The following is a 21,110-nucleotide window of genomic DNA, read 5'->3' as shown; positions in this document are numbered from 1 at the left end:
TTCACTCATTGTTTTGAGCAGGTATACAGTGGATATTCCAGGAGTGATCCAGCTAGCCCAACCATTTAGTTTTAAATAAAACAGAATTTATTTGCAAGATTACTGAGTGAAACACAAACAAAACAGAACTGAATATAGAATAACTTAACCTATCCAAAAACCCAACAGACTATCCCAACTTAATGTGCTATTCCAAACACTTGCAACAATCCCCATAAACACCCGTTGACAAAAAAAAGATAAAATCAAAAAAAGGGTCTTACGAGAGAGAGAGAGAGTGAGAGAGAGAAAGATGGCAGCATGGAATACCCTTTTCCATGTAGCTGTTTCTTGGATCCAGCCTCAAACTGACTGCCTGTGAACAGTCAGACTGCTAAAACCAAACTGAACCAAACTAGAGAAAAGCTGAGCTGGGAGAACTGGCCGCTCCCATTTCATTGTACAAGTGTCTTTTTTAAACTTGAAAGCATTCTCAAGTAGATCGACCCCCTGAAAAAAATCAAGGACAACCTAACCTTGTTAAAGGAGCAGCAGCATCATAGCTAAGTCAGAATCTTGGAGCTCCCTCCTTACCTGCACTATAAATGGTTTCACACTACACAGTCTGCAGTGGTTTTGGAATATGGCTCACCATCTCTTTCTCAAGAACCAATAAGCAATAATTGACAGCCTTGATCATCACTTCAGCTAATGGAGGACATTAGATGTATCATTGCCAATGTTTGACTTGATGCCTTCAGACTTGAGTGCCAAGGAGAATTGCGGTCGAGAATAACTAACCAGTATTTTTATCTGGATGCAAGGATAGTAATTTAACATTGCCATACAGAAGAGTGTAAAGGAAACCATTTTTTAAGATCAAGTCTAGGCTTCCCTACAAAGTAATGAATTCCTCACAGATACCTTCACCCACCTCTAACACTCTCCCTCCATCTGGACCCTTCCTTTTGGCCATTTATCTACACTCGACCTGTTCATCGAAAGCTGTCAATGTGATATTGGTCACTTCATTTTCTCTGCTCCATTTTCCATATCGCCCTCTGAACTGACTGCACTTAATGCTCTCAGATCTCACTCAGACTTTGTAATCAAGCATGTCCACAAGGATAGCGCTATTGTTGTCTGGCATACTGACCTCGACATTGCAGAGACTAAGCACTACTCCTATCTCCACTGGCCCATGACGTCACCATGGAACACCAGGCCATTGTATCCACAGTGGTCACCAATCTCATTTCATCTGGTAATCTCCCCCCACTGTCTCCAGGTCGGAGTGTCTTTGGGAAATGTTTGTATTGCAGATGGTTGACAAGCTTTGATGAATCAGGAGGTGAATTATTTACTGTAATAGTCCGAGCCTCTGACCTGTTCTTGTAGCCACTGTGTTTATGTGGCAAAATGAGTTGAGTTTCTGGTCAATGGTAACCCCCCCAGGATGTTGATAGTGGGGGAATTCAGTGATGATAACACCACTGAATATCAAGGGGGGGGGGGGGGGGGGGATGCTTAGTGTGTCTCTTACTGGAAATGGTCATTGCCAGGCATTTATGTGATCTGAATGTTATTTGTCACTTGTCAGCCCAAGCCTGAATATTGTCTAGGATCTACATGGGTTGCTTCAGTATCTGAGAAGTTGTGAATGTGCTGAAGATTTTGCAATCATTGGCGAACATCCCCACTTCTGACCTTAAGATAGAGGTAAGATCACTGATGAAGCAGCTGGAGATGGTTGGGCCTAGAACACTATGTTGAGGAACTCCTGTGGCAATGTCCTAGAAATGAGATGATTGACCACTACAATTACGACCACCTTCTTGTGTGTGTGGTATGACTCCTGTGTGTGTGGTATGACTCCAACCAACTGACAGTATGCCCCCAATTCCCAATAATTCCAGTTTTGCTACAGCTCCATTGTGCCATACTCGGTCAAATGTGACCTTGATGTCAAGGGCTCTCACTCTCACCTCACCTCTATAACTTATCGTTTATTAATGTTTGAACTAAAGCTGTAATGAGATCAGGACCCAAACTGGGCATCAGTGAGTAGGTTGTTGCTGAGCAGGTGCTGATTGAAAGCACCGTCGAAGACATCTTCCATCACTATATTGATAATTGAGAATAGTCTGAGGGCCAGCTTGGATTTGTCCTCCTTTTTGTATAAAGGAAATAGCTGGGCAATTTTCCACATTGACAAGTAGCTGTACTGGAACAACTTAGCTGTGAGGGAACAAGAAGTTCTGGAATGAAGGGCTTTTGCCTGAAACATTGATTTTCCTGCTCCTCGGATGCTGCCTGATCTGCTGTGCTTTTTCAGCACCACTCTAATCTAGACCCCAAGAGGTTCTGGAACAAAAGTCTTCGGAACTACTGCCAGCCAGAATGAATGTCTGCACCCAAAGTCTTTGCAGTATCCAGGGCATCCAACCATTTCTCAATATCACATGGAGTGAATCAAATTGGCTTAAGTCTGGTATCTGTGATGCTGGGGACCCCTGGAGGAGCCCATGATAGATCAACCACTTGGCATGTCCAGCTGAAAATTGTTCCACATGCTCTACCTTATCTTTTGGACTGTTGTGCTGGGCTTTTCAATCTTTGAAGATAGGGATATTTGTGCAGCCATCTCTTCCAGTAAGCTATTTAATTGCCAACCACAAGATGTGGCAAGACTGCAGAGCTTAGATTTGATCTGTTGGTTGTGGGATCACTTAGCAATGCCTATCACTTGCAGCTAATGCTTACTGGCATGCAAGTAGTCCTACTTGTAGTTTCACTGGGGTGACACTTCATTTTTAAGTTATACCTAGTGCTACTCCTGGCATGCCCTCCAACAATGTCTATTGAACCAAGATTGGATGGAGGGTATTCTCACTGTGAAGGCAGGACTGTGTCTCCACAAGGACAATGCAATGGTCACTCTTACCAATACTGTCACAGACAGTTGCATTTGCAACCAGCAGATTGGTGAACATGAGGTCAAGCATGATTTTCCCTCTTGTTGGTTCCCTCTCCATCTGTCACAGACCCAGTCAAGCAGTTATGTCCTCTAGGACCTGACCAACTTAATCAGTAGTGCTGCGACCATGCCATTCTTGGCAGTTAACATGGAAATCCTACCCAGAAAACATTCCTCACCCTTGCCACCCTCAGTGCTTCCTCCAAGTATTGTTCAACATGGGGGAGCACGGATTCATCAGTCAAGGGAGAATGGAGTAATCAGCAAGGGGTCTCTTTGCTCATGCTTAACCTGAGACTTCATGAAGTCCAGAGTCAATATTTAGGACTTCCACAGTCACTCTCACTCAACTGAATACGTGTGTCGCCACCTCTGTGTATTCATCCTGCCAATAAGACAGAACATATCCAGGGATAGTAATGGAGGTATCTGGGACATTGACTATAAGTTATGATTTCATGAATATGGTTATGTCAGGCTATTGCTTGATTAGTCTGTGAGACAGCTCTCCCAATTTTGGCATTAGGAACCAGATATTCACAGAGCCAACAGGGCTTATTTTGCCATTGTCACTTCTGATGTCTAGATCAATGTGATGTGATCCGTCTGGCTTCATTTTTTTGTAGATATAATTCTTTGGAGCAATTTTTACAACTGAGTAGCTCGCTAAGTCATTGCTGTAGGTCTGGAGTCACATGTAGGTCAGACCAGGTAAGGATATTAGTGAACTAGATGGCTTTTTCTATCGGCAATCATCAGTAGATTCTTAATTCCAGATATTTTTATTGAATTCAATCATCTGCCATATAAAGGGCTTTGAACCCAGATCCCCAGAACATTAGCTGAGTTTCTGGATTAATAGACCAGTGATAATACCAGTGAGCCATCACCTCTCCATATATCATTCATTAATAAATTTAGCCAGTGTTCAGACTTGTCAGAATTATATATCAATGATGCAACTAAATACTGAAGATATTATTCAAAACTAACTGAAAGACAAAATGTACATCAAGCCGAGATGTCTGAAATCACACAACTTATTATTTCCAAACAAACAATTTATTTGTTGTGATCACTCTTACCTTAAATAATGAACGACAAATATATTCATATACCGAGGTTTTCAGGGAACCAATCAAAGATGTAATGCGAACATCTGTGTTTTCAGAATCCTATTAAACAATGATGCATAACTTAATTTTAATTTAAAATTAGCCAACCTCATTTAGTATCAATTTAGTGTGAAAGTCCACACTGAACATTTATTTTTATACTATATTTCTAATTGTTCTGTTCACAGTGAACTGGGGCATTTTTGCTTTTTTACATTAAAATGTTTCAACTATACAATGGATTACACAATGGTTCTGAGCTATAGTAACTATATCAACTTCTATTTTGTATTAAATGGCATTATGGAATTTTGCATTTCTATGCAGGTAAGTGTGAACCAGTTTATGTTTTTTTTAATATGTGTGCTTCATTTTAGTTCCAATTCAGAAAGCTGAGAAAACACAAAAAAGAAGAAGCAAATATTGTCAACTAGAGGAAACAGGATTATCCTGCACACCAAAAGTGCAGAACATCATATGATCATCAAAAATACACTGTTCTGCCAAAAAGACAAGTTCATGACACCGTGGTGACATTCACGATCGTAGCATTTGCATATGATCGACTACGAAATTGTTCAATCCGAAGACCGAAAGGAGGCCTCATCACCAAAGCAATGACCAGCACAGACAGGAGCTCAACCACTCCTCAGTATCCATCAAATGCCACTAGACGCAGCTGAAGATGAACAAATAATTCAGAAAAAAGTTTAAGAGCCAAGCAGACTAGCGAACTTCCAACAATGTCTTCATTAAAATCTCCAAAGAGCTCATTTTAAAAAGCTGAGGAATTCCAGAAATAGAGGAAGACAGCCATCATGTCAAGTTGTGAAGAAACCATCAGCTACAAAACCAGGAAACACCAAGATTGGATCGACAAGAATGACACATCATTTAAGACCTCATCAACAAGAAGAGGAAAGCTCTCCATGCCAGGCAAATCAATATCATCAGTGAAACAAAGAGGGGAACTCATCAAACTGCAGAGGCAGAGTTACAAAGAAGACTGAGGCAAATCAAGAACCAATGGTGAACTGAGATTGCTTAGGAGCTATAATTCCTTGCTGACAAACATGGTACCCAGGGTTGTTTCAGTGTCACCAAGACAATATACTTACCTAACATCCTTGGTCTCAAACCAATACAGAGTAAGGACAAAAGCCCTTTTGAAACACAGAGAAACATCAACCTCCGATAGAGAGAATTCTTCAAAAGAACTCCTCAACCACAATATAATAGTCAACAAGGTCATCTTTGAAAGAATCCCCCAACTCCCCATCAAACATGACCTTGGACTCCCATCTAGTGTAGCAGAAGTTGATACTTTCATTAGACACATGAAGAATACGAAAGCTGCAGAAGTAGATGGGATTCCAACAAAGAGGTTCAAATTTGGAGGAGCAGAGCTTGCTCATTATCCCCATCAACTGCTCCTGGAAATCTGGGATAAAGAAGAAATCCCTGTCAATCTACCATCACTATTGTCTTCAAGAAAGGAGACAAAGTGGACTGTGGGCACTACCAAAAACATCTCCCAACTCTTCATCACCAGGAAGACCATTGCCCCAATCCTCACTGGATGCCTCTCCCCGGCTTTGGAGAAAATCCTTCCGAAAAATGAAGTGGCTTCCAACCAAACCGTGGAACAATGGACATGATTTTACTGCTCAGCAATTCCAAAATAAATGATAGGAACAACACCAACCATTCTATATGGCCTTCATCAATTTGACCAAGGCTTTTGACTCAGTCAGTTAAGCAGTGCTTTGGAAGACTTTGTCGAAGACCAGCTGTCCAGTAAAATTCACCAACATTCCCTGTCTCCTCCGCAATAAGATGTCACCAACTGTCGTCACCTAAAATAATATGACATCCTTTGAAGAGGAGATCGCATCAAACAGCGTATGTCATCACTCTATCCTTTCCTCCAATATCATCGCCACCATTCTTCACCTTGTCAAAAACAAAGTTCCCAGTGATGTTCACATCGTCTACAAGATGGAAAGAAAATCTTCAACTTCAACTGGTTGAAATCCAAGAGGAAAATGAAACCAACCTTGCTATGGAACTTTAGTATGCCCATGACAATATCACTACTGTTCTCCCGAAGAGAATCTTCACGCCTCACTTCATACTTTTGCAGAAGCATATGGAAGAATTGGGTCTCAACCTCAAACTCAAGGCAACTCAAATCCTTTACTAACTTGTCCCAGGTCAAGTTCCAATCCATTCCTCCATTAAGATCAAAAGAGAAATCCTCCCAAAAGTAGAACATTTCCCTTACCTCGGAAGCTACCTCCCATCTCGTGCTGATATCGAAGCAGAGATTCAACATCACATCTAATCTGTGAAAGCTGCCTTTGGACCCCAAAAAATGAGAATCTTTGACAATAATGACATTGGTGCTGATAGCAAGATTCTAAGGCAGTCATCCTTCTGACTGTTCTGTAAGGCTCCGAAACTAGGACTAAATATAGATGCTACATCAAGGCTCTTCAGAAGTACCATTAATGCTTTTTGAGACTGATTCTCCAGATTAGCCAGGAGGACAGACATATTAATATCAGTGTCCTTGATGCAGCTAACAGCACCAAAGCTATGATCATCTGGAACCAACACGGCTGAGCTGGTCACGTATATAGGATGATTGAGTTCTGATTGCAAAAGCAAATCAACTTCTCCCAGCTCAATGAAAGTATTCGAACGATAGGAGGACAAAACAAGCACTTCAAATACTCACTAAAAGCAAGCATCAAGAAATGCAACATAGATGCCAACACATGGAATACCCTCGTTCAGAGGAAACAAACTTGGAGAAATCTCCTGTATGAAGGGACACAATTCTTTGAGAACATCTATCAGCAAGACAAATTACGGAAAAGGAGCCAGAAAAAAGGAATGCCAATAATTTCAAGGACAAGGATCACTTCCATTTCCTGGAAACACATGTCAAATATGTGGTCGGAAATACAGCTCAAGGATCAAGCTCAGCTGTTACACAAGGTCTCACAAAACCCATGGCCAGTGACATGGAATTTCCTAACTGAACAATCACATTCATTAACGAGTAATTGTTGATGACCAAATTGAAAGCTTTGAATGCAAGCACATAGTCCTTGTGGGCAGTGCTAACTTTCAAACTCCACCTAGCTAAGAAAGTGAGGCAAAAAGCACAGTGATTCTCTTTTCATTTGCTGTTCATTTTAATAATGTCATAATGAACACCAAGCAAGTGCTGAACAGGTTAAAGAATGTTAATCAACTGGCAAATTAATCTTATTTTTACTATAAGAAAATCTGTATTTGATAATTTAGACAATAGTTTGTTCATCTTTGCTCTGTCATTATAACAGATAAAAAATAAATTCTGCTTTAAAGCATTCTAATAAGGCAAAAACATACCTTTTTGCTCTGTAAGGATCGTTGGAAGAGTCTAAGAAAAGCTGACAGACTAAAGCGATACATGTTATTAATTTTGGATAGATCAGTAATAATGAAGAACATTTTGCTGGCTGTCTCAGCAAGTGGAAGAAATGCATCCCTCTCCTGCAAGAGAAAAAAAAGACTAAAAATGATAGTTTGCTGCCCTCCACAGACAGCAGTTTATAACTGTTAATCATATGAAGAAACATAATTTTGTGACAAAAGGAGAAAAATGTCATAATTTGAAGTATAAGCATTTCGACCCAGCAGAATAAAAATTACAAAACCCCATACAAATTTTTGACAATGATACCTGATCCCAATGCCAATGATAGTCATGCAACATGAATTTCTGAAACTAAGAGATTTGTGAAAAGGTCTGTTGTAGAAATGGGACCCAAGTAGGACACCAAAAACAAGACGTGAAAATGAGTCCTGGACACTACTTATTGCACTTCATTGCATTTGAAAATATACTCAGTTTATTTTACTTTTTATAAATTTCTGTAAATTTTCAATATAAATCTTTTCACACAGACAGATACAGTAAACTATCATTTTAATTAGAACTTAACATGTAAATAGTTAATTATGACGCTTTTCAATGATTAACATTGTATGTTAGCAGTATCATACAATAGAAGTCCTTTCAACATTTTGAAATTAATTAAAAATGAGTAGATACCAATTATTAAATTATATTCTTTATATTGAAATTATATAAATTCTTTCACCTTTTAAAAAATCCACATACCTGATCTAAAGAGACTTGTAATTTGAATGATTCATTGAGGGATTCTTGGATTAGTGCACTGCTGGCCTTCGTCTGATTGAGTGACTCTATAAGTCCTTTATTTTCCAATATATTTCCTTGGGAAGTTGCCAGTTTCTGTGAAAAATTATATTTATATATGTTAATTCATCTCTATCAACTTAATTCATTAATTTTATTGGCATTGAAGTAAATATAAATTTGAACAAGTTGCAATCTACAAGTTTCATTGACTTTTACTCCATTCTTTTTCTTTGATGTACTTTCAGAATATCAGAAACCAGCCTGCACTTTCCCAGATCTTGAACAAAATTATATCAAACCAGCAACAGACACACAGAAGTAGTCAATATTTGACTTGAATTTCTTTCATTCATTGAACCTTCATTGGGAACTTGCCCAGTGCAATGGTCAAGACTGTAAATGATATTTAACTTGCATATTTCACTTTCCTGGTGCAAATAGTATTCTTCAAGACACTATGATTTTCAACTAAATTGGCACAGAGTTTAATTCACAGCATGTTGGAGCTCCAGTGCTTTTGGCATCAGAATAGAAGTTTTAGACTTGAATTTCCTTATATCTTGAATGATCAACCTTAGTCACGCAGTCTAATGGGTGCACTGATAAGAGGTTCAGGAAACTACTTATATAGAAAATAAGAATGGGAATCACCTATGATCTTCATTCTATTCAACTCCAACTATTTAAATACTTATCAACATCTACAGAGGCATAAGGGCAATTCCACTTACTAAATTTTAGATCAATACTAGGCATGGTGCACAATGGTTAGCACTGCTGCCTCTCAGCACCAGTGACGCAGGTTCAATTCAATCCTTGTCTGTCTGTGTGGAGTTTACACATTTTCATCATGTCTGCAAGGGTTTCGTCCGGATGCTGGGTTTCCTCCCACAGTCCGAAGATGTGCAGGTTAAATGGATTGGCCATGCTAAATTGCTCACAGTGTCCAGGCCAGGTGGAGTAGGAAATGCAGGGTTATGAGGATAGGTTAGCGAGGTGGGTCTGGGTAGGATGTTCTTCTTGGGTTGGAGTGGTTGGGCTGAAGGGCCTGTTCCCCCAATGTAGGAATTCAAGCGATTCGAGGATATCAAGAGCAAAATTGAACAAAATAAAACATTGCTCGAATCACAACAAATTTGTGCTCTTGTCAGACAAAATTGCAAAACAGACAAATTCAGTGCAGCACTGTAAAGGAAAAAAATTATGCACCCTGTATTAGGATATTAACGAATATTTCTTTTATGACTATCTTGGATTCTGCTAGTTAATCACACGTTTATAGTCTGCGTTCAAGTGCACAGCTAAGTTGTTCAGCCTAAGTACTGCAGATGCTGGAGATCTGAAATCAAAACAAATAGTGCTGGAGAAATTCAGCAAGTCTGGCAGCATTGGTGGAAAGAGAAACAGAGGTAAAGTTTGAGTTATTTTGACTTTATTTTGATTTAAAGGTTGTTTCTCTCCATAGACGCTGTCAGATCTGCTGAGTTTCTTCAGCACTTTCTGATATCATTTGTGATAAGAACATGAGAACATGAGAACATGAAAACATGGAGCAAGAGAAGGCAATTCAGCCTCTTATGTCTGGTCTAACATTTGATAAGATCATGGCTGATCTCATCTTGCCCTCAACTCCACTTTCCTGCCCACTCTCCATAATTCATCAACTCATCCTAAATAAAAATCTGTCTAACCCCTTCTTAAATTTACTCAATGTCCCAACATCCACCATACTCTGGAGCAGTGAATTCCTTTGAGAGAAGTAATTTTTCCTCATCTTTGTTTTCAGTTGCGACTGCTTATCCGAGAACTATGATCTCTCATTCTAGATTATCCCATATAAGGAAACATCCTGTCTACATATACTTTGTAAATCCCCCTTAGCATTTCATATACTTCAAACAGAACTCCTCTCATTCTTCTAAACTCCAGAGAATATAAGCATTAACTGCTCAATCTCTCTTCACAAGACAAACACCTCATCTCTGGAGTTGAAAAATGTGGTGCTGGAAAAACACAGCAGGCCAGGCAGCATCCGAGGAGCAGGAGAATCGACATTTTGGGCATAAGCCCTTAGATTCCTGATGAAGGGCTTATGCCCGAAACGTCAATTCTCCTGCTCCTCGGATGCTGCCTGGCCTGCTGTGTTTTTCCAGCACCACATTTTTCAACTCTGGTACTCCAGCATCTGCAGTCCTCACTTTCTCCTACCTCATCTCTGGAATCTATCTAGTTTGCCTGCTCTGAACTGCCTCCAATATAACTATATCCCTCCTCAAATAAAGAGTACACAATACTCCTAAAGCCTTGTACAGTCACAACACTTCCCTGTGCTTCTACTCTGTTTTTACCAATAAATGCCAAAATTACATTTTCCTACTTTATTACTTGCTCTACCTGCATACTAGCTTTCTGTTATTCATGCATAAGGAGACCCAGATCCCTCTGCACCAAAGCACACTGAAGTTTCTCTCCATTATATAATAAATTGTTTTCTATTCCTCCAACCAAAATGGTCTCACACTTATCCACAATCATCTGCCACATTTTGGCTTATTCACCTAACCTATCCATATTCATGTCTGTTGTCGTTTCTTTCGTCTCAACGGACTTCCTCACCTACTTTAATGTCATCAGCAAATTTGGCAAAAGTACTTTTCATTTCGCATCCAATTAATATCGTGGTGTTCAGGCTGCTCTTTTAAAATTATTGCTCCAGCACCAAGATCAACAAATAACAGTTAAATTCCCTTTTGATATTGAAAGCTTGCAGATTGTCAGTTAGATTTCTAATTTCAAGTTAGGAAGAAGCATCATTAGCAAAATCTATTGAACCATCCAGGATAGGAAACAAGGTGGGTGGGGCACTTAATTATGCAAGAGGCAAAATATTAGCTTTTCAACAGCACAATAAAGTTGGGAATTAATTTTGTCATGGATTAAAGCTGGATCATGGTTCTTAATGACAAGCAGCAGGAATCTAATTTTAATGTATTAGCACGTCATACACAATCATTAGAACTGTTCTAATGGTTCCCAGAGAAAAGTTTACCTTTGCAACTCGGTTGGCAGCAAATGAGAATCATGTACTTCCAGGTTGATACAGTTAATTGTGGTGAGCAACTGGCCAGGTAGTCTTCTTGGTGGATTTGGAGTTAGTAGCAGCTGCTTTTCCTCTGTAAGGAGCTTTGCTGGACCAGGACAGAGATCTTTCATGTCACCTCATTCATGACCCAACTCCCTGATATTTCTAATATCTATCTACCTAATTTTAAATACTTGCAATGAACTAGCCTCTGAAACTCTCTGGGGTTTGAGAGATTCAAGATATTCACTATCCTCTGTGAGAAGAAGTTCCTTTGTATCTTAGTTATAAATGAAAGTCTCCTCATCTCCTCTGAATCTTTAAGTTACAATATGGTCACCCTTCATTTTTCTAAATTTTAATGACTAAAGGCCTAACTTGTTTAGGTGTTCTATAGAGGTCAATCCTTTCATCCCAGGAATCAGCCTCTTTTCAACTTGTGAATCTCTTTTCCACTGTTGGTACATCCTTTCTCAAGTACAAGAAGCAAAACTGTACACAGAATTCCAGATGCAGCCTCACCAACCTTGTGTAGTTTTAAGAAGACTTCAGTATGTTTAAACTGCAACCACCAAGCATTAAGGGTAAATTTCCAGCCTTGACTATTTGTTGCAGCTGCATGGTAATTTTCTGTTTGATGCACACAAACACCCAGATTATTCTGTGCTGCTCTTCTTTAGAGTGTCTCTCAATTTAAATAATAGTCTGCTTTTTGATTCTTCCTACCAAAGTGCATGACTTCACATTTTCCTGCTTTAAACTCCATCCGCAAATTTATTTTTGCCCACTCACTCAACGTATCTATAGTCTCTTTCAGATTCCTTTTGTCCACTTGGTTTCAATAGCTCAAGGAGAAAGGCGACTACAAATTAGTGGTGACTGGGGTATGGCCAATGCAAAGCAGTGACTCGCATTGGTCCACAGTCTTCAAGTAGAAAAGAGGAGCCAAATTGGCTGTGCTGACTAGACCTCCACAGGATTTCTGTCCAACGATCGGATGGTTGGTTGGATGAACCAGATGGTTCCTGCAAATCCTGTGGCTGAGGAGGAGCAGAAGCAGCAGAGAGCCAAGGGATAACAAAAAGTAGCCACAGAGGCTTGGGCAGCTCAAGTGCTCGTAACCAGGGGTTAATACATCACCAAGAAATAGTGCATAATTGAATACAATATACATGGAGTAACGACCTACACACATCAAAGGGTCAATATCAAAGATGGCTACGATTATCAACAGGAGTCGGTCGCTGATCTATGTCCATTCCTGCAAGATAACCTATGATACCATGATACAGGAGCCAAATCTTATGCCAGTGGTCTTAAAGTTACAACCATCTGGAACATGTATGCAACTGGGTCATTCTAGAACTTCACAAGAAGCATAACTGGTATCTGTCACACAGCCATATACACGGTAATTAACACAGAAGGGAATTCTTCAAAACCGTATTCAAAAGGATTGATGATCTTATGTAATTTATCATGGATCCTAAGATTCAGGAAGCTGGAGCAGTCATGATTTGGCTTCATAATTGGATTCCACAAGCACAAGGAACAATTGATGACACATGTTTCATTAAGAACTTTCTGGGTACAGCCAACAACATTCATAAACCAAAACAGGATTCAATGCATCAATGTGCAACTGCTATGTGAATAACAAAGCCTACAGGAGTGTGCTCACATCCCTGATAGCTCTGATGACTATTGTGTCCTCAGTTGCTCTCAGGTGCCAAAGCTGTTTGTTTTCCCTGTGCAACTGCAAGGCTGGCTCCTGGGTGACACAAGATATCTACAGAGAATCTGGATCATGACACCTATGTGGAACCCACAAAGTCCAACAGAGGAGAGATACAATGTCTCTGATGCCTGAACAAGGACAACAACTGATCACTGGTGTTAAGGTTCTACCACCTGCTCAGGCACAGTACTGGAATACACATCACAGACAATCTCTTGGATCACCAATTTCTGCTGTGCACTACATAATCTGGGACATCAAAGATGAGAAGACTTGCCGGCTAAAGAAAACGAGGATTCAGATACATGCTGTAATGAACATAAGCAAGAAGAATCAGAAGATCCTCAACAATGTGTGTTGCTCCAACTGTAAGTGCCACAGTGACGGGGTGACACCCAGACAAACATATGAGACCCATGAGTCATTGTGGAAGTGTAACCACATTGGGCATTCTGTTTCTAGACCAACCTACAGGCCTGCAACCTCTGGTACCCAGAACACAAAAAGGCTGCAGCAAAAGCCCATATGCATAGTTCAAAACCATACACACTCCCTACTTAGAAGGAAGTTGCACAAGGCCTTACTGAGCCTTCTATTGCTTCACCTGCAAAATATGGATTGTCTCAGCTGCAGTTGCTTCTGCGGGCTGATGTGGGAGTTGAGCCACACATGCAAGCTTGTCTGGAAGATTCCACTCTCCTTGATCTAAAAGCAATTGACAAACATAGACATCGCCATATGTGAACTACTTTTGACCCTTTACCTGCATATTCCATGTGGTCATTAGAATCTAAACAGCCAACAGCACTATCTAAAGAAAAGCAGCATCAACATCACTTACCGCTAAATGTCAACATAATGCCATCATCCCCATGTTCTCAACAAATAGCAAGAAAACAGGTCACTTAGGTATTCACTTTTCCTTGTGGAATCTATTTTTACATCCCAATATCATAAAGAGATCTGTTGTACTTTTGAGTATCACTGGGTTAGGGTGATATATAAACATTTTTTTTTTGCCAAAGAAAGCTGTTAGATTAGAACCCAATACAAAATATTCCATTTACCACATGTGTAGCAATAAGTGGATAAGGATTTGCATCATTAATAGTCATAGGTGAGGTGCCAGAAGACTGGAGATTGGCTAATGTGATGCCATTACTCAACAAAGTTTCTAAGGAAACGCCAGGGAACTATAAACTGTGAGCCTGCCATGGATGGTAGGTAAGTTGTTGGAGGAAATCCTGAGGGACAGAATTTACATGTATTTGGAAAGGCAAGGAGTCAACATGGCTTTGTGCGTGGGAAATCATGGTTCACTAATTTAATTGAGTTTTTTGAAGGAGTAACAAAGAGGACTGATGAAGGCAGAGCAGTGGACATTATCTATATGGGCTTCAGTAAGGCTTTTGACAGGGTTCCTCATGGTAGACTGGTTAGTAAAATTAGATCACATGGAATACAGGGAGAACTAGCCATTTTGATACAGAACTGGCTCGAAGGTAGAAGACAGAGCAGAGTGGAGGAGGGTTGCTTTTCAGGCTGGAGACCTGTGACCAGCAGTGTGCCTCAAGGATCGATGCTGGGTCCACTACTTTTCACCATTTATATAAATGATTTGGATGTGTGAACATAGAGAGTATAGTTAGTAAGTTTGCAGAAGACACCAAAATTGAAGGTGCAGTGGACAGCCAAGAAGGTTACTTCAGAATACAACAGGATTTATTCAGATCAGGCAATAGGCTGAGGAGTGGCAGCTGGAGTTTAACTTAGATAAATGTGAGGTACTGCATTTTGGAACGGCAAATCAGGGCCTTAATGGTAAGGTCCTGGGGCATGTTGCTGAACAAAGAGACCTTGGAGGGTAGGTTCATAGTTCCTTGAAAATGGAGTCACAGGTAGTTAGGATAGTGAAGAAGACATTTGGTATGCTTGCCTTTATTAGTCAGTGCATTGAGTATGGGAGTTGGGAGGTCATATTGCAGCTGTACAGGACATTGGTTAGGGCACTTTTGGAATACTGTATGCAATTTTGATCTCCCTGAATACAGGAAGTATGTTGTGAAACTTGAAAGGGTTCAGAAAATATTTACAAGGATTTTGCCAAGCTTGGAGGATTTGAGCTATAGGGAGAGACTGAGTAGGCTTGGGCAACTTTTCCTACAGCATTGCAGGCTGAGGGGTGAGCTTATAGAGGTTTATAAAATCATGAGGAGCATGGTTAGGATAAATAGACAGTGTCTTTTCCCTGTTTGATTAGATTAGATTAGATTACATTACATTACAGTGTGGAAACAGGCCCTTCGGCCCAACAAGTCCACACCGACCCGCTGAAGCGAAACCCCTGACCTAACACTACGGGCAATTTAGCATGGCCAATTCACCTGACCCTGCACATCTTTTGGACTGTGGGAGGAAACCGGAGCACCCGGAGGAAACCCACCTGTAGTGGGGGAATTCAGAACTTGAGGGCATAGGTTTAAGTGAGGGGGAAAAAATTTAAAAGGGATCTAAAGGGCAACATTTTTCATGCAGAGGGTGATGTGTGTATGGAATGAGCTGCCAGAGGAAGTGGTGGAGACTGGTACAACTACAACATTTAAAAGGTATATGAATAGGAAATGTTTAGTGTGATATGGGCCAAATGCCAGCAAATGGGTCTGGATTAATTTAGGATATCTGGTTGGCATGAACAAGTTGGACCGAAGGGTCTGTTTCTGTGCTGTCCAGTTCTATGATTCTATGACCCTAAGCCGCTGGTTTCACTTAAATCCTGTCTGTACACAATAGCTCATTTTGGTACTTTAAAAGCAAATGCAAAAGTAAACCACCAGTATTCTCTCTCCTGCTGCCTTTCAGATGCTAAATTCCAGCCCCTCCTGCTACTTCATATCAACATAAGATCCCATGGCACTACTTAGAAAGAAAGAAATGGAGTTCATGTCAGTGTTCTGACCATATTTATCTCTTGATCAACATCACAAAAACAAGTTCAGGTCAGTATCACATTTACTGTTCATGGGAATGTCCTGTGTGCAGACTGACTGCCAGATTGCCTGCATTACAGCAATGGCAACCCTCCAAAAAGTACTTCATTGACTCTAAAGTGCTTTGGGATGCCCTGGGGTCATGGTGGATGTTATGTAAATACATGACTTCCTTTGATCGCTGCGCAGAAGTCCAACAATCAGAGGTGTTTTAAAGGATCGTGCAAAAAAAGTTCAATGATTAAAGAAAAAACATCCATGAAGTGATAAAAGGATTTTTAATTTCCAGACTCATGACCTTTTGTTCTCATGTAGCTTTTTAAGATGATTTATAGTTGCAGGTTCCAATGTACCCTCAGCTGTAGTTGCAAATCAATAACAGGATGTTCCCAGAGAGCAGTACAATTCTGGACGTGTAGGCAGCTTATTTATCCCTAGTTTGTAACAAATTTAAAAATGCAGAGAAAAAGACTCACATCATAGAATGCATCATTTTACATTTGACTGACTTTGAAGTTTAATTGTACTATTTCAGCCAATGAGATCAATGTCACTTCCAAAGACATGCGAAATTACAAATAACACCATCATCTGTATAAGATTTATCCCTTCTATAATAGGCTTTAAAAATTGTCTTACTAATCGATTACTTATTGACAGCACTCTAAAGATTAATTGAACTTTATTGGTTCGGCATATCGCATATTTCTAATCATAGGGAATGACTATTTCAAATTGACTTTAACAATAATCTCTGCTGCAATTCCCAGCTCATAACTTACCACACTAATTACTTCCAAAGCTTTAATATATGCGGATCACATAAATACAGTCAATCATACATGAAGTCACTAACAACCAAATATAGATACATTTAATTTACATCAAGGGCATTTTCAATTACAACAAACCATGTCATCAATTTGGACATGTTTCCCCAGTACTAAAATCACTTCTTAACTTTCCATTTCAAAGTATGCTGAAAAGGTTCAAAAAATAACCGCAAATTAAAATAATTTTTTAAAACAATCTCTTGCTCTAATGGAGAATAGACCCAGTAACAAGCCATCAAGAAAAGTGCACTATAGAAGTAAAAGAGAGTTGAGAAGAAAGAACACACCAATAAGCATGAAACAACATGGTAAGTCCAAGTCAGCTTGGAGAGTCAAAAAAAAATTAGAGGAAATAACTATGAACAATTTCAGGAAATGCCTTGGAAATCCACATTTCATTAAGTAATTATTCAAGCTCCAGGAGAGCATGACTAATCCATGACACGGGCATAATTAAAATAGTTCTCGTTATCTATTTCTCCTCCTCTGAGCTTTCCTTCTTAAAACTCCTATTTACCACATTCAGCACTCTGAGTTTAGAGATACCTCCGGGCATCCAACTTTGCCTGATTATTTTGCAGACAAATTATCTAATGCGAAAATCACTATCAATTTTGCATATCTTAACAAACCAATTGTAAGGATTACAAGAAGTAAAGAACAATGACTTGCCCTAAGAATATTTTGCACTGTACTGAATGAAGCAATATTTTTCAATATGGTTTTCATTTATTTTTAGTTTTGCTTTAATAAACCAACCCTAGTGATCATCGTGCAATGGTATGACGATCAAATGAAAAAGATCAAATGTTTTCTATTTACTAACTTTGTTACAGGCAGACAATTCCCTCATTAATTAAATAAATAAGATCTAAATTCAAGAGGCCTTGCAGAATCAGTTCAAGTGTTACAGAAGGAAATGTCGATTCAACAACACTAAGCCTTTAAGAAATGTCCTGGTTATTTTTATGCGTCCCGGAACATCCTCAGTCTGTAGCAATAATGCATCTGCCTCCTCTGGAAGAAATAACATGGAAGGCAATAGACTCTCAACCTCCTGTAGCTCCTTCACACCCTGAGAGGACCCTCAACTGAAATCTCTTCAACTGGAGGCAGAAGCCACTGGGAGGTGGCTGCTAGTCTTGGGCTTACTGGTGCATTTGTTTCTCCTCAATTTCTTTACACCTTCATGTCATCACTGCCACAGTGATGGTGACTCCTGCTGTGGAAAGATCCATTGGTTAAGGCTCCAAAGAACCCACAGAGGGAATATCAAAAACACAACAGGCTCTTTGTAATATGAGCAGTCAGCATTCACATCACTCACAAATGATTTAGCCTAGTCCTCCAGACAGTGGTACATGGAGGATCTGAGGAGAGGAGCCATGGATTCCTCTACATGGACTTTTGATGTATATAAATGATTCATGGGATGGCAGAACTGACTTATGAGGAAAGATTCCATTCATTGGAGTTTAGAAGACTATGGGGAGATCTCATTGTTCCATTGTTCCATTGTATCCAGTACAAACCATGTTGCTCAAATACAGTAGGAGATTGTAAGTGCTGTAAGATTAATAATACTTTGTAATAACCCCAATCGAAAACCATGCAATAATGGCAGCATTGCATATAAGAGCATGTTGACAATACTTATGGTTCAGTATCAAAAGATGCAGTATATGAGATCTTGGATTATCTTTGTGAATTGTGACCCGCAGTTGAGACTTTAAAGGTCACTTACAAAATCATGTGTTTCACATGGGATGATTATGATCAGTCTTAAATTGATCAACAAGCAGTAAAGGAGGCAAATGATATGTTAGCGAGACGATTGGAGTACAGGAGCAAGGATGTCTTGCTGCAATTGCACAGGGCATTGGTAAGATCATACCTGGAATATTGTGTGCAATGTTGGTCTCCTTATCTGAGGAAGGATGTTCTTACTATAGAGGGAACGCAGCAAAGGTTTACATAAATGATTCATGGGATGGCAGAACTGACTTATCAGGAAAGATTCCATTCATTGGAGTTTAGAAGAATATGGGGAGATCTCATAGAAATACATAAATTTTAACAGGACTAGACAAGTTAGATGTAGGATGGATGCTTCGGTTAGTGGGGGAGTCCAGAACCCAGGGTCACAGCCCAAGGATTCGAAGTTAACTATTTAGGACTGAGATGACAAGAAATTTCTTCAGTGGCGAATATGTGGAATTCACTACCCAAAAAGGTGTCAAGGCCAAAACATCGTATGATTTCAAGAAGTTGGATGCCTTTGAGTTATATGATCAGCCATGATTATAATGATTGGCAGAGCAGGTTCAAATGGCCTAATCTTGCTCCTATTTTGTATGTTTCTAACTAATGATCAATGATATTGTAAGATTGCTTGCGATTAACAATAATATTCCACAATATTGGACACTGTTTTTGTTACAAGACAGAGGTGAACTCCTGTGTTACTTAACTAGTAAAAGCGAGGACTGCAGATGCTGGAGATTAGAGTCGAGAGGGTAGTGCTGCAAAAGCACTGCAGATCAGGCTGCATCCGAGGAGCAGGTTGATGTATCAGGCATAAGACCTTCATCAGGAATGACTCCCTCCCTCGTTCCTGATGAAGGACTTATCCCCGAAATGTCGATTCTCTTGCTCCTCAGATGCTGCCTGACCTGCTGTGCTCTTCCAGCACCACACTCTCTTCCCTCTGTTAATTAAACCAAACAGCCAGAAAGCTCGCCTTGCCATGTAACCTGTTAAAATATGAGTGACAGAGAACTCTCAAACTTCACTATGCAAAGAAAATGGCATCAATTTATTTTTTTACTTGAAAAGTGAACATTAAACAACAACTATTCACAAGTTTAAGCCCACCATTCTCTTAACTGCTTAGTATCTGCTTCCAACTCTATGACAATATGCTGTTCTAATAAGACACTTATTAAAATTACATCCACTGAATTTCAAAACCACACAGCCACTGCCTTCTTCTGTGGCTGAGGATCTTTCTTTTTTACTGCAAGTATGTTTCACATGAAAAGGTATCTTTGATAGAAAGTGTTTTCCAATTTCTTTAAGAACAAGATGTTAGCTCTCCATGAGTTCCTCTCTCTACAGCAGCTCTCTGACCAATTTTCAAAATGTCCACATTGTATACTCCCTCCAACATTGGATTGTCTCATTGGTTCGATGTTGGCAAAACAATAAATTTCAACTCAATTGGGTTTTAGTATCCTGGGGCATAATTTAAATGATTGGTTAAATTTTAATGGTCAAATCAGCAATGAAAACTCAGGTATCCATTCACAGCCATATGTTACATATTTTCAATTTTCACTCTGAGACTGCCAGCTAGTCATATTTACAGGTGCTAATAATCTCTCAGTACAGAACAACATTTACTCTCTCTTAAAGGTCCAGTACACGCCTTCAACTTCATAACATTTGGATTGTGCTGTCAGTGGGTTGGAGATATGCCATGATGATGTGGGGAGGCTGGTGCATACCCGATGCCAACATCCCTGAATGGGGGTGCAGGCTGTCACTGACCATGAAGTGTATCCAGAGGTGTTGCTGACTACCATTCAGACAAGCAAGCATCGAGCTAGAGTCACCAGGTACCCACACTAACTTTCCTGTTAGGAGTTGACGCCATTTAGAATCCTGATGAAGGGCTTTTGCTCAAAACCTTGATTTTCCTGCACCTCAGATGCTGCCTGACCTGCTGTGCTTTTCCAGCATCACTCTCTTGACTCTAATCTCCAGCATCTGCAGTACTCATGTTCGCCATGTAGTTTCTATCTGGTGCACAGAAGAATAAGAAATGCACATCAATGAGATCAAAATAAGTCCTAATTGTCAATGAACTCACAAATAGACCTGTAGTCACTCACCACTAAGATCCTTTTCTTGCTGGAATATGGTTTGCTCGCTGAGCTGGAAGGTTCATTTTCAGACGTTTCGTCACCATGCTCGGTAACATCTTCAGTGAGCCTCCAGATGAAGCATTGGTGGTGAAGCCCACTTTCTATTGAATGTTTGGGTTTCCTTGGGTCGGTGATGTTATTTCCTGTGGTGACATCATTTCCTATGATGATGTCACTTTCTGTTATTTTTCTCAGGGAATGGTAAATGTGATCCAAGTCAACGTGTTTGTTGATAGAGTTCCGGTTGGAATGCC

At 39.9% G+C, this 21,110-nt stretch overlaps 1 protein-coding gene across 5 annotated transcripts in view; it reads right to left on the bottom strand.

The window, feature by feature from the left end:
* Nucleotides 1-21,110, bottom strand: part of LOC122550689 (cytoplasmic dynein 2 heavy chain 1) — a 555,979-nt gene that overhangs the window by 243,440 nt on the left and 291,429 nt on the right. For all 5 annotated transcript variants that reach the window (XM_043691809.1, XM_043691805.1, XM_043691808.1 and 2 more), the window contains 3 exons: nt 8,249-8,383; nt 7,474-7,617; nt 4,042-4,131 (listed from right to left, as the gene is read on the bottom strand). In XM_043691809.1, coding sequence (XP_043547744.1) covers nt 4,042-4,131; nt 7,474-7,617; nt 8,249-8,383 — 369 coding nt within the window. The remainder of the gene's footprint in view (nt 1-4,041; nt 4,132-7,473; nt 7,618-8,248; nt 8,384-21,110) is intronic.

The sequence above is a fragment of the Chiloscyllium plagiosum genome, chromosome 6, assembly GCF_004010195.1.
Source record: "Chiloscyllium plagiosum isolate BGI_BamShark_2017 chromosome 6, ASM401019v2, whole genome shotgun sequence".
NCBI classification, from domain to species: Eukaryota; Metazoa; Chordata; class Chondrichthyes; order Orectolobiformes; family Hemiscylliidae; genus Chiloscyllium; species Chiloscyllium plagiosum.
Note: the sequence above shows the minus strand (reverse complement) of the source record. Positions and strands in the feature narration are given on the sequence as shown.